Genomic DNA, 16488 nt, shown 5'->3' with positions numbered 1-16488 from the left:
GAAGGTCCTGTTTCACTAACTAATTTTGAGGCTCTGTGTCAAGGAGAAGACATGTGACAAAAACTAACCTCTAAACATTATTTATATCACCGCACATTCCTCAGAAAGGGAATATAGCAGTTAAAGCACCGATAAACTGTATGCATTGCGTGGAGTGTGGAAGGTGGGTTGTTCTAATGAAGGCCTACAAATGCATCCCACATAGGGTGGTTACTTTTTGGTATATGTGCAAATATATGTGCATTTTGTGACAAAAAGTTGGTCATATAAGTCAGACTGAGCGTATTTATCACAAGTACCGCATTAAATTTAAAACAGATAATTTATTTTTCTACAATGAATTCAGGTTCAAGACCGCATTAAAATAGACTAATCATTAATGAATTTAACAAGCAGTATGCAATAGCTAGCCAGTGAATTTACCAACTAACTGCTGTCTAATGAGAATCCCATTTTAATGACCCTGAAAAAGGCAAATAAATAAAAAATGTTAAATGAAATGATAGGGTGACGACATCTAAATGGAAATGGATGTTATTGTAATGGATTACAATAACAACTGTCAGCTAAGTCAGCAGAGCGTCATAATTACATGAAAATAAAATGTCTTTAACTTAAATCCTGCACTACATTAACGTTTAACTTTCTAACGATGTTGGGCTTTTTATGGTTTTACCTGCAGCAGCAATCATGCAATTAGTGTACGAGGTGTTTCCATCAAAAAGCATTTTAAAAAAACGCCTTAAGGCCACATTACATTTTTCAGTGATGGGGGGGGGAATAAATAGTAATAAACCCCCTTAGTAGCATTTTGTTATGGCACTCCGGACGACATTTAAGTATCTCCTATGATTATGCAGTATGACGAACAGCCGCCCTGGATTCTGATTGGATACGTTGTCACACGTGGGCGTGGTCAACTAAAACACGGAAGTGGCGTTTCCCTACCAAAGTTATAATGATTGAGAAAAATAAGTGCGGTAGAATAGAGTTAATAGGCATTTAAATTGTCACAAGAGGGCAGACCCTTCTCTGCTGTCTGCTGTGGTCGTCATAGTACACGAATTGTTTGTGTAACGAAAATGATAAACGCCTTGACCCGTATTTCAATGTCAGGGCCTTCTAGAGAAAATAATTCACAATAGACGTGCACTCCAGGTAGGCTTACTATTTTAGGTGTGCTATGTGAGGAACGCATTAGTTAAATCTACACTCATTGTGGTCCTGCTTGGTGACCCTTAGCTGTCAAAAGACTGACACCCCACTATGATATTTATCTTTGCTACTGAGCTTCATATACAGGAACCGCACTGCGAGCTTTGGTTTAAATGACCAGCCAACAAGTAAGTTAGGTACTCGGGTTTTTTTGTGTTTGGGCAACATGCGTCAGTTAAAGTTCATTATATGTATTATTTCTAAGTGATGTAGGCGTAGTACAAGCTCCATTTCATACTGCCAGATCCTATTCCTGTCGGGCTATTGTGTGGATGGATGGAAAGCTGGAGGGAGGAGGAGGAGAAGGAGGAGGTGAGGGTGAAGCGAGCAGATAAGAGAACTGGCTTATTGGCTGACTGCTGCCTGTAGCCCACTTTTTTTTAATCAGACACAAGAGGTCTTACCGTTTGTGCTACAGGGTGAAAAACAACGACACCGCACCCCCAGGAGCTACCGAGAAGACGGTAGCATGATAGTCGTGGAGGGGGATCGGCAGGAAGAGGGCCCGTATCTGCATTTCACTTCGCCTACACCGAATTCATTGAGTCGGTAACCAGCGTCCGACATGGGGAAGGAGGTAAATGGTGTTTCGCGGAGTCGGTTTGAGGTGAGTTGACCGTCAATGTTAACTGACAGTCATTGCCACACATACAGCGTAGCTGTTGAAAACGTTAGGATATGGGCCTATGTCAGGGCTGTCGCTGTATTTATTGTAAAACTGCGCTTACGGTGAGGCTGTTGATGCAGCTTCCGCAGTCAGTGTTTGGGATTAGGTCAAACGCTGTTGTTTTGTCTGAGCAACACACAGTATGGTCCTGGCGTTAATTCCGCTGAGGACACAAGACGTTATTTCCCACTGGGTCTGCGGCGTTGTTCACCAGTTTGTTTGTTTGTTTAATTGTACGGTTTTTTTTAAGAATAAGGTCCTCGTTTCCCTTTGCGCCGTCAAAACAAAGAGGCTACATGGAGCACGCCGAGGACAGCTCCGGCTCACGTTGACACGGGCCTTTTTTTGTCAGGAAAGGGACTGTGTTGACTTCATATTACGAAAAATACATATCCGCTTTATACTTTTCCTCACAACCGCTGGAGTGTGGTTTATTTTTTTTTAAAAAATGCGACTTTTGTTGGGTTTTCTGACGAGACGGATTGTTGCCCTTATCCATGGCCGCTGCAGTTGTGTGGGGGGGGGGGGACTCGGGTTGTGACTGCTACATGCGCCCCGTAGCAGCACCAAACTTATCATTAACAGCAATTAACACAGGCCCAAATAAGCAGCCACAATCTAATACACACCGTGACTTACAGCGGTAGACGAAGGGCCACATGCACACATACACACACACAAACAAACACACATAAGCTGCTGTTGTTCTGCACCATTTGCCATAAAACTTTGTGTCGCAGCCGCAAGCCTAGCAGAGTATTTTGGTGAAAACTTGTTCTCAGATGTTACGTATCCGGCCGGTGACATTGGGCCGCGTAGCCTGAGTACTTGATGTTGTTTAATCCCCAGCTAGCGTGGGATTTGTGTGCGGTTTTATTTATTTTTAACGGTGCAACAGCTGACGACTCAGAAGATTCAGGCCGTTACCTTCTGGCCCGACAGCTGCGGCAGGGTTTGTCACCGAATTTTGGACTGGAGAATACCGGAAATGGCGTTTCAGTGCCTTCAAAATAAAAGTGAATAGTTGTTTTGTTTTGTTTTCTTGAAAGGGGGGGGGGGTATCCTGTTGAGTATGCGCAATATGTATCAAGGACCTTTTTATTTAAAGGGAAATAATTACCAACCATCCTTTCAACTTATGCGCATTATGGATTTTACGTAAGGTGTACATATATATATATATATATATATATATATAAACATCCACAAAGGCACAGCCCCTTTCACAAAACAGTTTCTTAATGATGCTTTAGTCTCATACAGTCTGTAACCTCTGTATCATATTGTTTTGGTAACCTATAGTATAACAATTCAAGTACAACAAAGGTACTGATCTGCTGAAAATACTATTTGCATCAAAAATGCAAAAAATGCATGCAGTCAGTGAGATTTACAGCTTCAGTTTGGCTCACCCTGTTGTATATTTAATATATGTGGGTCTCTGTGGTGGATGCCTTTGAAAAGTGGTTGTTGTAATTTTGTCCGTAATGAAATGTAAATTTGTAGCCTGTGTGTAATGTAAACATCTCATTTTATTTTTATCATTGTTATGATTATTTTTGTTTATTTGTTAGGGGCATGCCAATTGCCAACCTATCTTTGCATGTTAGTAGTTATAATAGAAAGGATGTATGATTTAAAAGAAATACAAAACACCATACTGCCTAATAGCTTACTTTAATGTACTACACAACAGGCCATTAAAAACTGAGCCCGCAGTTAGCCCATAAGGCTAGGCTGTAAGAAGCCTGAGACCAAAGATAAAATAGCCTTGATAATCAAGAATGCACATCGGTCACTTAATACACTGTCTGCCAGTGAGGGATTTACTTTGACAGGCCTTGCCAGAGATGTTCTCTTACGTTCTGTCTGGATTTACTGTCCTGCGGTAGATGCTGATTTGTTGTATACCAGCACATAACAAAAGGCTACAAGGCTCTGAAAAGTAGATAAGCATTAATGACCCCTAATCCTATTTCCCAGTTAAAATGACTTTGTAAATAATAACCATATTGCAGCTGACACTACCGCTACGTTGTGTTTGGAGTGTAAAAGTGTAAAGTGTCTCTTGGGTGTTTTATAAGTCAGTTATCGGAGGACAAACTAAATGTCTGAACCCAGTTTAGCCGAGGATTTAGATTACATTACTGCTTGGGTGATTTGACTATTTTGCATTGTGACCAATCTTGTAGGCATTCACAATCAAGATCACAGTATTTAATGTCCTCTTACTTCTGCTTTCAAGCTTCACATCACCTCGATGGCTGAGGTAACTGGACAAATTATTTAATACGGCTCCTCTTTGAGTGATGTATTGTAAAAAGATGCAACATAAGTCATAGTTAGGCTTCGTTCAGACGCTGTTTCAAGTTTGGCTGTAGCCTACAAGGCATTTCAAAATTCAGAGAAAAGATTGTAGTTTGACTGTGGCTTTTTGGCCAGATCACCCACCCTTGTCATAGTCAAGTGTCAAGTTGATATGAATATAATCAGAGGATCGGGGTCTTTTCAGGAAACAACATAAAGATGAAAGCTTTATTTATTTATTTTTCTAAAAATGTAATAATTTTGTTTTGCTTTGCTGTGAACCCTAGCTGGAGGTTACAGCTCGCACAGCTTTTCACCTCCCATCTGGCCTGCTTCACTGACGATAGCTGACCAGTGGAGAAAACATAATGCTCACATTCATGCAGCATCAGGTTCATTTTATGTTAGAGCACAAAAGGGGACAGTGTATGCCTGTTGACCATGCGCATCTGGCTCTTTGGAAACGGCCCTGGATTATTTGGCCAGAAAGTAACGCCGTGGAAGGCGAGCTGTCGGAGTCATTTTGCCCCAAATCCAAACGCGAATGTCTGTCCCTTCTTACTCCCTCAATATTTTACACGTCTGTGCTGGCAGGCAGCCCCTGCATGGACAGCTGTGTGTGTGTGTGTGTGTGTGTGTTTGTATGTTTATCAGAGAGCCATAGCGAGGCTTTGACCCAGAGCTGACTGGATATTTAAACAGGCAGACCTGTCAGTTTGTTTTTGTGAGCTGATGAATACGTCTAAGTGTGCAAGTCCCTCAAAATCTACAGAGCATAAAAAAAGATCTATTGTGTATGTTGTTTGAGGACGGACGCCCATAATCAAAATAACACTCGGTATTCTCTGTTAAGACCCACTGATTATTTCTTTTTCTTTCATACAGACTTGTAAGTTCCTCCCTTCACAAATGTTTGCCTCTTGTAAATAACGCGTGCCTCCCTGTGCTTTCTTTGTTTTAATTACACACTAAAGCCTCAGTCATCCTGTCCTCGCTTTAGATTTATCTTTCTAAATATATGGAGGAAAATGGATGGGGCCAGCTGTTGCTTCATTTGCCTCGTGGTGACTGAGTGGATGCTCCCAAATGTGTCTGTTGGAACATTTTCCACAAACTCTATGGGAACTCTGGAGTCTTCAATAAGTGTGTGTGTGTGTGTATCTAAGTAGCTGAATCTTAATAAGTGCTCATTTGTTGTCTCTTTGTGTACTGAGGCGTTTTCTGTGGATTACAGACTAGAATTTACACGCACACACAGCATGCAGTTATTTGTGTGGAAATCCATTCAGTGTTTACAGAAGGAAAAGCAATTCGTCATGTGAGACACTTTAGCTGCTTCCAGCGTACCTTCTCGACACACGCTGATGAGAAATCAACAGCGTGATTTCGTAAACAACACAGGAAGTAAGGAGCCTGCAGAAAAAGTGATACGAAGGCACAGCTCTGTAGTCGACAGTACAAAGTCCTCTCCTGCTGATTCTGCTTAGGAGACACAAACTCCCGTGCTGCTTTATCTTCTGTCACCCTTTTCCAAGACTTGGCATTGAATCTGTCTCAGCTGATGAGATTACAATCATTTATCCTTGCTTACATGCTAGGCCGTCCTTGACTGAGGTGACTGGATGAACTATGTTAAAACAGGCTGCCACTACTAATATCGTCTCCTGCACCTTTTCAGATGTTCACAAACAGCGATGAGGCGGTCATCAATAAGAAGCTGCCCAAGGAGCTGTTGTTACGGTGAGTGACATTTGAAAACACTTCAGTCAGACTGTCTGCAGGGGTTTTTTTTTTTTTGGTTTTTGTTTTTGGCATGCGAATATGGCATGTTGCGTACTCCACACTCCCCACTCTGCCTTTGTGCACAAAGGCGCAACTGGCCTTGCATCACCCTCCCTCTACAACCGTCAAACACCAACACGTGCTGTGCATCTCGCCATCATATACTGTACGCTCACTTTTGCTCCTTTAGCTCCCTGTTTCAGCTGAAACAAGATGCCACTTTCCCCTTGTTCCCCACCCTCCTCTGCTCCTTTAATTCTAAAACTATGATTAAAAACAAATGCTTGAGGCTTCTAAATTGATTTGAAATTGATTTCAGGCAAAAAAAAAAAACCCTCAAAAAACACAAGAACCTTTAGCAAACAGAAAATGAAGGCCATAACTCAAGCCTTGGCCTTGCCAGCCAGGCTGCCTGTGCTGCAGCTGCTGACTCTGTGCTGCTTGGCCAGCTTCAGCGCCCTGATTTGTGAGGCTGGAAGGCTGCGCAGGGACTCGCTGCATCCCCACTTCAGACTCTAATACACTTTTTGCTGCACTGATGGATCTTATACAAAGTTTCCAGCTCTGGTCCTGAGAAGCAGATTGCGTGTCTTCCTCGCCAGGACCCGGCTTTGAGTAAACACGTCTGTCTTGTGAACAGAGTAAACACATCTATCCTGCTGACAGTCAAAGACAATATTAGCTGATTTACTCACACCCCTGTGCTGCGAGTGGAAGCAGATGCAGGGCTGAGCTGAGGGCAGAGTTTAGTGTAAAGAGGAAGCTTCTGGCAGCTGGGATCAGGGTCTCTAAACCGTCCCTGTCTGTCTTCCAGAATCTTCTCCTTTCTGGATGTGGTGACACTCTGTCGCTGTGCCCAGGTTTCACGGGTGAGTCTGTGTTCACAAGGTGTGTGTGTGTATGCATGTGTGCGTGACTGTGTGTGTTTGTCTGTGTGTTTTTAGTGTGTGTGTGTTGTATGTCTAAGAAAACCTTGACCCTAAATGTCTCTTTCTTCCCTCTTTGCCATCAGTCCTGGAATGTTCTGGCCTTGGATGGCAGCAACTGGCAACGAATCGACCTGTTTGACTTTCAGAGGGACATTGAGGTCAGTAAACCTCGTCTTCTCCTACTTTACTCTTGCCTATAACTTCAGTCTTTGCTGGATACTTTCCGTTCACACTTCGCTCTTGATGTAGCATTGCTTGATATTGCGGTGTTGAAGCACGCGCAGCAGGCTGACTGGATTGTTTTTATCGCAGGGTCGGGTGGTGGAGAACATTTCAAAGCGATGTGGCGGGTTCCTTAGGAAGCTGAGTCTGAGGGGTTGCCTGGGTGTGGGCGACAGCGCCCTGCGGTGAGTTTGGCCTGACAGAAATTCTAGCTCTGCAGCTAATGACCGTTATCATTTATCAGTTTAACCTTATTCTGACTCTTAATCGCGTAGTCTATAAAATGTCAAAAAAACTGAAGAATGCTCATCACGAGTTCTCAGAGCTCGAAATTATGCTCTCAGGAAGCATCAAATGCTTGACATTTTGAAAAATCACAAACTATTAACTGACAAATCGTTGCAGGTGCAGTGCAGATCCTTTGGAGGGAGGGATGGGCAAGTTCAGTTTGACTATCATCGCATAATTTTTTTTTGTCTTTAGGACTTTCTCGCAGAACTGCAGAAACATCGAGCTACTTAGTCTGAATGGATGCACTAAGATCACTGACAGGTATGCAAATTGTTGTGGGAAACCAGTCTATCACGATGTCACTTCAAGCCCTTCAAAACCCTCGTCGTCTTTCTCTTCTGCAGCACGTGTAATAGCCTCAGTAAGTTCTGTCCAAAGCTGAAGCACCTGGACCTCTCCTCCTGTACCTCAATCACCAACCTGTCACTCAAAGCTCTCAGGTGTGTATGGTCCACAAGCATATAAAGGATCCTTATCCAACAACCCCAGACCCCATCCGCAATATGCTGTATTTTCCGTGAACATTTTCTCTCTTTCTCTTATTGCTGTCTTCTTCTTTTTCCACCTCTTACTTGTCCTTTTCCTGTTCCCTCCTGTCAGTGAGGGTTGTCCCCTGCTGGAGCAGCTCAACATCTCCTGGTGTGATCAGGTCACCAAGGATGGCATCCAGGCCCTGGTGCGTTCCTGCCCTGGACTCAAAGGCCTTTTCCTCAAGGGCTGCACACAGGTACCGTTCAATGCTTGGTATGAGTTGGAGATTCACACTAGGACTGATGATGCAGGTGCTCAGAGCATGATGAGTTACAGATATTTAATCAGTATAAAACTTTATTGGATAAACCTGAAAACATCTTGATTTGTAGAGCCCTGCTGTTTGGTTCTGTTGTTGACTTTACTGCGGTGTTCTTGTTTCTCTGGCAGTGTTTCCTTGTGTGTTTCATCATGGTGGCCTCACTTGTCATACTAACGGCCAAGTTCCTCTTCTTTTCATTTAGACTAGAATACAGTTGTTGCTACCGCAAACTTAATAGGCATAACATAATGTTTCTGAGGAAAGACATGCCAAACGCTGTTTACAGTAAATGTAAAAAGCCTTTGTAGATGCATCCTTTCTGAGAAGAAAAGTACTTCTGTGAAGTTGTCACAGATGGTTAATTTAGTTTCAGAGGCTGAACCAGTAGGCGTTTCTAATATACTGAACCTTTATATGACTGACAATAGTGAGGATTTGTGAGGTAATCACATTATGTTTAACTACACACAGATTTCATACGAAGTCTAAATTTTAACTGTGCTGTTTTCAAAGCTAGAAATTTGCTTGATTTTGGACACACTCCTTGAAAAGTGCTTGAATTTCAGTCTTGAAAAGCTACAAGCCAGAATTTTTTTCTTTGTCATATTTCCGCAGCTGGAGGATGAGGCTCTGAAACATATCGGGGCTCACTGTCCAGAGCTGGTCACACTCAACTTGCAGACATGCTCAGTAAGTGCAGTTAACACGTCTGGAAGACGAACCAAATTAATGTGTTGCAACTTTAATTACACCTGTTGATACTTTTCAGTATGTGTGCAGTGATTGTCTGTCTGTAGACATTATAAAATCCCCGAATCTGAACTTTTTGGGTTGAAGCAGTACAAGAATGCTGTTGGTTCCTGTCCAAGGTGTACAGCCTGATGGGCACCAAGGTTATGTTGTGCTCTTCAACTTGAAGCCCACTCTGGTCATAAGTCATAAATGTGATGAAACATGCTCACGTGTGCGCATACACACACGCACACACTCGCACTCTTACTCTCTCACAGGTAACTCTGCTCTTGAAGTTGAACTCTAATTGCTCAACTTGCCCTGAATTTTGACAGTTTGGGGGTGGAAGCCAAGAGAGGCCCTGGTCCTCATAGGATTTGATGACTACCAATCTGATCACACACACCTTGAACCTCCACTGACAGCTTCTATGAAAATCTGTAGCTCATATAGATGAAGCTGAGCAGCCGGAGGACATTGAAGGAAAACCAGAAATTATTTTCTCCATAAAATATGATCCAATCTCACCAAGATCAGCGACTGTAGTTATAAAGTTGTGTTTTAGTACAAAATCCGTAAGGTCCAAACCTCGTCAACACTCCGATGCATTGTTTTTCAACTAAATGCTTTAATTTGTGGCAAGATAAACGATACATTTGTCAAATTCTGATGAATTTTTTTCCGGCTGTCCCCAAAATTGCCCTTCCTCATCACCTTCTGAATGGTCTTATCTCCGTCTCTTTCACTTCTCACACCTCAGGAACTTCTCGGATCCTGTTTGTTGCACTTCTTTGGTCTCCTTTAGCTCCTTTCCTCCTTCTTGTGTCTGAGTTTGTCCTTAAAAGGTTTTTTCGCTTAAAGCTGAAAATGCAGGGAAAGAAATCTCCTTAGTTTAGTGTTAAGGTGGTTAAGTCATACACCGATTGCTGCCGAGTCAGCGCTACCAGTGAGAGCAGGAAAAGTTGGTATGTTTTCACTTTTCACACAATTTGTCTTTCTGTGAGCAGCAGATCACAGACGAAGGACTCATCACAATTTGCCGGGGTTGTCACCGCCTGCAGTCTCTGTGTGTGTCTGGCTGTGCCAATATCACAGACGCCATCCTGCACGCCCTGGGACAGAACTGCCCTCGCCTCAGGTGACTTTACACACACACACACACACACACACACATCCTCACTGTGAATGTCATCGCACACCACATCATAGATTCGACAAGAGACCCTGGAATAAAGTAACTCTATTCATTCTTTAACGTTACATTATCCATCGTATCCTGATTTCACTTCAGAGGATTTTCCAAAATGGAAGACAGATGACAGACTTGATTGCCAACAAGTTATTCTCACACACGTCAGATTTTTTTTTTTTTTTTTTGCAAAACAAGATTTAAAGCTTGAATACCTTTCAAGCTTGAGTGCAGGTTGATCCTGCAGTAAAGATGGGGTTGGTAATGGAGATTGTAGAGACTTAATACATGTTATCTCAAGCCATCCTATGGTAGACAGATTGTAAATGATGCCATTGTTTAAGTCTGCTCCTCTCGTTCTCCCCCTTTCAGAATATTAGAAGTGGCTCGCTGCTCTCAGCTTACAGACGTGGGCTTCACTACATTAGCGAGGGTGAGTGCAAACACAGATTCTGCTTACAGATCCAAGTATTCAAAGGTCTCGTTTGTTCTTGGTCCCAAAACAAATACGAAAAACAAACTATTTCAAGATTTGAAGTCTTCAGAAACCCACATTAATATATTTTAATATACATTTTCTCTCTCTTGTCTCTTTCAGAATTGTCATGAGCTTGAGAAGATGGATTTAGAGGAATGTGTGCAGGTAAATAAAGAGTCCGGGCTCCACGTGTGTGTTTCCACTGCTGTTGTGTGGGCACTGCAGTTATGGCACTTGTCTCTTTTTATTTTTGCATCAGATCACAGATGGAACACTCATACAGCTGTCTATCCACTGCCCTCGTTTGCAAGTCCTGGTGAGTGCGTGCCTGCCACTTAAACTTCTTTCAGGTCCTGTAGCTTTCACAAGCACCAAGAAGCGGCAGCACCAGCAGCAGCTCGTCCCAGCAGACAGCAGAGTAATGGAACTACTACTGTATTTGTTTTAGAGCCTGTCTCACTGTGAGCTGATCACTGATGACGGCATCAGACACCTCGGCAGCGGTCCCTGTGCTCACGACCGTCTGGAGGTGATCGAGCTGGACAATTGCCCCCTGATCACAGACGCCTCGCTGGAGCACCTGAAGAGCTGCCACAGCCTGGACCGCATCGAGCTCTACGACTGCCAGCAGATCACTCGCGCCGGCATCAAGAGACTAAGGGTGAGTTGTGTGGGCTAACAACAGTGAGTAAGCGATGATTCACATGTAGAAGGTGCTGTAAACACACCATTTTGAGAACACGAAAATTGCTTTTGTGGATCAGTGTCAGGAGTGTTTACGTTTTAGCTGCCTTTATGCTGAATGATGTTGAGGTGGTTTGGAACCTCTTCATGTTTGCTCCATACAACAGTTTTTTTTTTTTATTGTGGGATGGTATTAAGTGAAGCACAGTAGAGTTTACATCAGAACAGCGTTTCAGTGCTTAAAGATGATTGGTAGAATTCAGCTCTAATAAAATGACAATTAAAAATAGCTTTTTTAGGTTCCTGTTTTGTGTGTGTACACTCCTACAAATGGTTTCACATAATTCCACTAGTCAGCAGGTGGCAGCAGCACACCAAGAAGCACAAAAAGAGGACTGCAAGAAAGAAAACGAATGAATGTGAACACACACACAAAACGGTTTTCCAAAGAAGGAAGTCACAAAGAAGGAAGTTCATTCAGCACATTCGTTTGACCTCAAGCACATGTGCAAATGTTTTTGGGTGAACACTGAATATAAACAAATCTTTTGGGCTTCACAAGGCGCCTTATGTTCCTTAATCAAAGTTTGTTGAAGTGTGTTTTAAGGCGAATTAAACTCTGACGTTAGTCACCGCTCCACAGGTGCAGAGTACGAACTGTCAGTGAGTGAACTAGTCTGTAATACAGCCGCTAATGTATTTGTGTGATGCATTAACACGTTTCCGTCCGTTTCTCCTTCTTTTCTCTCCGCAGACCCATCTGCCTAACATCAAAGTGCATGCATACTTCGCTCCCGTCACTCCTCCCCCCTCCGTCGGGGGCAGCCGCCAGAGGTTTTGCCGCTGCTGTGTCCTTCTATGATGTAAAGACAACAATCCCCCTTTCCTCCCCCACCCTCTTGTCCCTCGTACACGTTCCCCGCAGCCCGTCGCTTGACCCCCCGACCTGCAGAGTACATGCTGGTGTGTGTGTCCCCACCCCCATCCCCCCTTTGGAGCTGCAGAGAGAGGGGAGAGGAAAAAAAATTAACAAAAACAAAAACATTCCCGAATCTCTTCGCCACACAGTACATGCACAACGGGCTTTTACACAAGCTCATATGCAGACACATACACAGATAGAAGAATGTCAGAACAATCCTGGTCTGTGTGTTCAGTGGACAAACCAGTATTACAAAGAGGGTCGTGTAAAAATCAGACGTGATCGCCGCTGTTAAGGGATTTTACTCTTCATCAAGTGCAAACGAACTGCGTGAGAAGATCTTATGATTTCGAAATAAAAACAGCATCTTTCCGTATCTGAAGGGAGCTGTACTCTTTACTTATTTAGCACTTTAGCACTCTAGACACAGATTACAGTTATAGCCTTCAGACAGATTACACATACTTCCCTCCATACTGAAGGTCACTTAACAGCTACCTCCAGACAGGAACTGCACTTGAGTAAGACCTGTGTTATTCTGCAGGCTGTTTATTTAAAAAAAAAAAAAAAAAAACAAGAAAGGGGGGGTGGGGGTGCAGATGCAGCCAGTAAACTCCTGACGACCCCCCAAACACACACGTAGAAACAGCAGAAGGCTTGTTTTGTGATTTATTTTATTTTTTAAAGCATACTTGCAGCTATTTGCACTGACAGTAAAGCTCAGAATTTAAGACCGGCATTCAACTAACCACACAAACACACACCTTCACTTACACGCACACACTGAGCTTGCTACACCCGTACCTCCACCCCTCTCTCTCTCGCTCTCTCCGTCTCTCTGTTACAATCAGAAGCTTCAATATCCTAAAGGAGAAAAAAAAGACAAAGTTTAATATTTTTCTAAAAATGGACACCAATTAAGACTCGCAAGCGTGGACTCGAGAAGATGCCAAATGTTGCATGTAACACCTCTAGTTTTTTAAAATCTAATTGTAAATATATTGTGGACGTGTGGAGTCCGAGGGTCGAAGCCAGCTAAACAACAGATGCGATGGGGCAGAGACTGTTGTCGACGGGTCTTGTGAAGGGATCTGCGGTGAAGCTCGCACATGGATCCGTGTTGGAACAAGTGCTGGTCCTTTTTGACGGTCCGAATGAGCCGGCGCCCGATCTGGCGTTTGGCCGAAGAACCGATGCTGGCCTGTGAAAGCTCACGTCAACAACAGAAAAGTTCTGAGGACAAAAAAAAAAAAAAAAGTCTGACATCACTACATAAATTCACGCTGTCAGACCAGGACAACGGAAAGAAAAAGCCAACTGAAAACAATCAAAGTACGTCTATTTTTCAGTTAGTTTGACTTCATTTAGTTGCTCTTGTTTTCGCATTTCGGTGAAGGTTCTGATGACAAGGAACTCGTGAACCAGTGGTGAGAGGACGTGCCCGACTTTGGTACGGCATCGGCGACTCCTCGACTCCTATGAGGCCTTGCAGGGGACGGAGTGACAGCATGTTTGCACCCTGCCACCTGTGACCTCCTCCTCTTCCTCCTCCATCTGTTTGGGACCAGTGACTTCCGCCGGTGGACTCGCTGCAAGAGGATGTCAACTGAATCTTGAGTGCACAACTCTGGCCTGCTGACAGATATGATGGATTTTTGTCACAGCGGAGGGCTACAGTGGACTTCTGTCTCCCCGACCCCTCGCCCTATGAAGTATTGAAGCCTTTCTTTTGGATTATCTTCTCCTGCACTTGCACCTGCTTTATTCTGTGTGTCTTTTTCTTCCCATTTCGTTTTATAAATGTGACTTTTTACTTGCGTTTCCTCTGGATTCTCAACCTTTTCTCCTCTTTTGCGTTTCAGTTTTGGTGTGGTTTGGATTTGCGCCTGCTTTGTGTTTCTGAAGCCACAAGTTCAGTGTGTCCAAGTTGAGTTTGAGTCCACTTCCAGTCCTCAGTTTTGATCTGATGGTGTTTGTGTTTTTATTAAGAGTTTATTGTTACTAAATGTCAGGAGTGTAGCCTTTGTCCAGGGGAGGTGTTGGCACCAGTGCAATTGTGATAAATGTTCAAATTTGAGTTGAATTTTTTTTTTCTTTTTTTTTTTTAAATGTGAGTTGAGGAGGAGTTCATGATGACATGTATGTATGATGTAGGTTCTACTTATTGAATGTTTCCACCAAGGAGAAGTGCTCAGGATGGCTGTTGAGGCATCAGATTTCTTTTTCTCATGCGTGTGCTTTCCTCTCCTTAATTTTCATGCCTTGCTTTTCCAAACACCCCCCCCCACCAGCCCATCAAAGGAGCAGAAATGGCTAAACCCAGTGTGGAATGTTGATCTCTCTCAAACGTACCCCGTTCGCCAACATGCAAAACGACGGTTCAGTTCACTTTTGTGATTTGACAGGCACGTCAGGCAGGATAATGAAAGCTGAGATGAATCCAGTGTAATCCAGTCTGATCTGTTTTGTTTGACTGGAGATTTACGGAGGATTAAGGGACAACTAAGAGTCAAAATGGCGGAGATATCTAATGTAGTCTGTCACTGTGCTACAGGGGGGTTAAGACAGTTATCCAGTTGGAGGAGAAAGGAGAAGTTGTAGGATTTAGACCCATGAGTCTGGTTGTGACACCTGCTTGCCCTCTTCATGTCGTCGCACAGGCTGAGTCGTCAAATGCAGCTACAACAACATGCGCTTTGAAGGGATTACAGGTGATAATACTCAACCCGCTCCTGATGGTTTCATATGTACAAAAAGAAGCAACCCGTCAGTCTTTTCATGCTACAAAACACTACAGCACAGGCTCTGCAAAGTCTGCAAACACCAGACTTCTGTTTCCCCTCACAGCATCTAACACCTCAGTGTCCTTCTGTCAGACCTTCCACCAGTTTACACGGAAGTCGAGCTCCGACGCTCTGGATCTCGTTTCGTACGTGTTCGCTCTCAAACACTGGAGTGAGGTTGGGGATTAGGACAAGAGGGCAAGAGGTGGATCTACAGTCTGTTCTAATTGACGCCTGAGAAATTTCAAAAAAACTGTTTTGACAATGACTGTAGCTCATATAATTATTGTAAATCTTTTCCATTTTTCTTTCTTTCTTTTTTTTTTTTACAATTAACCGATATAAATGAATATGTACGTATGAATAAATATATACCTATATTATTAAGACTTGTCTGGTTTTCTCTCTGGTGTTTTAGCGTCGTTGAAGCAGCAGATGGCAGCAGTGAGCCAGTTGTGATGATTTCTAAGTCACTGCTTGTCTGAGTTCAGAGTTCAGTTCTAACCTGATTTCAGGATCTCTAAGCTGTTTGATTGGACTGATTGGTTTGATTTGATTTAGTCAGGAGCAGAATTGGATAAATTCTTTTTTTTTCCCAAACACAAGTCTGTAAGAATACTTTATTCTCACAAATAATAGGCCTTATCAAACATGCAGGGCTTTGTAATTCCATATCGGGCAAATTTTGTACCTTGTCAATAACGTGTACTTTTCCCTCTAAAGTAAAAGTCTGATGAGAAAACGCCAGCAGTGGGAACATTTGAAAGCACCTGGGTGAACCTTGGCTCATCTGTGTACATCAGAAGTGGGGGGGAAAAGCGCAATGAATACTACTCTGGAATTACTGCTTTTTGTGTTCTATTTCTGCGTATAGCTTTTCTCTCAAATTGCCGCAGAAAGGTGTTTTGAGAGAAAAGCAAAAATTGCTGTAAATGTCACATTAGATGCTACAGTTTTCTTGTTTTTCCTTCATTTCACCAGAGTTAAGTTCTCACTGAGGGCTTTTTTTTTCCTCAAGAGAGACCTGGTCAGGAAAGCAGCATCAAAACACAGTCGTGGACATGTTTATCCTGTGAAAAGAGGTTCCTTGCAGTCAAACTGTAGGGCCTTATTTGTAGTATTTCTGGCTCTTGAAGGATTTAAATTGTCAGGGGGGTGAATATGAATTTAAAGGACAGATTCACAAGTTTTTAAGTGTCAGGTTTCAATATGAAGCAGTTGTCCTCCTGGCCATACTGGCCGTTAAAAGATCCCTGCGTGATACACTTCCTACCTAATCCTCTTTCTGTGGAAAAACTCTTTCCAAAGTTTTTCTGAAGACTGTATGATACTTTTGTGTCTGTGACAAAATTGTGAACCTTAAACTTAGGGGTCAGTTATAATTTAACATAATGAACAGAGATGCTTAGCGACAGACACGTGAGACTTTTGCAGCTCATGGGACACTGCATGCATGCAGGGTCAAGTATATTTGTGTGAGCTTATGTTTGAGGT

At 43.0% G+C, this 16488-nt stretch overlaps 1 protein-coding gene across 1 annotated transcript; it reads left to right on the top strand.

The window, feature by feature from the left end:
• The first annotated feature begins 1539 nt into the window (after positions 1-1539).
• On the top strand, positions 1540-15377 carry fbxl20 (F-box and leucine-rich repeat protein 20). The gene is made up of 15 exons (XM_046415424.1): positions 1540-1822; positions 5868-5929; positions 6786-6840; positions 6984-7058; positions 7213-7307; positions 7606-7674; positions 7758-7853; positions 8014-8140; positions 8822-8896; positions 9946-10076; positions 10500-10560; positions 10726-10770; positions 10865-10921; positions 11054-11266; positions 12044-15377. Exons 1-15 carry the CDS (start codon positions 1781-1783, stop codon positions 12149-12151), a joined length of 1311 nt encoding a protein of 436 aa, XP_046271380.1. The 5' UTR covers positions 1540-1780; the 3' UTR covers positions 12152-15377.
• The last annotated feature ends 1111 nt before the right edge of the window (positions 15378-16488 follow it).

Source organism: Scatophagus argus, chromosome 16, assembly GCF_020382885.2.
Source record: "Scatophagus argus isolate fScaArg1 chromosome 16, fScaArg1.pri, whole genome shotgun sequence".
Classification (NCBI taxonomy): Eukaryota; Metazoa; Chordata; class Actinopteri; family Scatophagidae; genus Scatophagus; species Scatophagus argus.
This window is presented reverse-complemented; position numbering and strand designations above follow the sequence as displayed.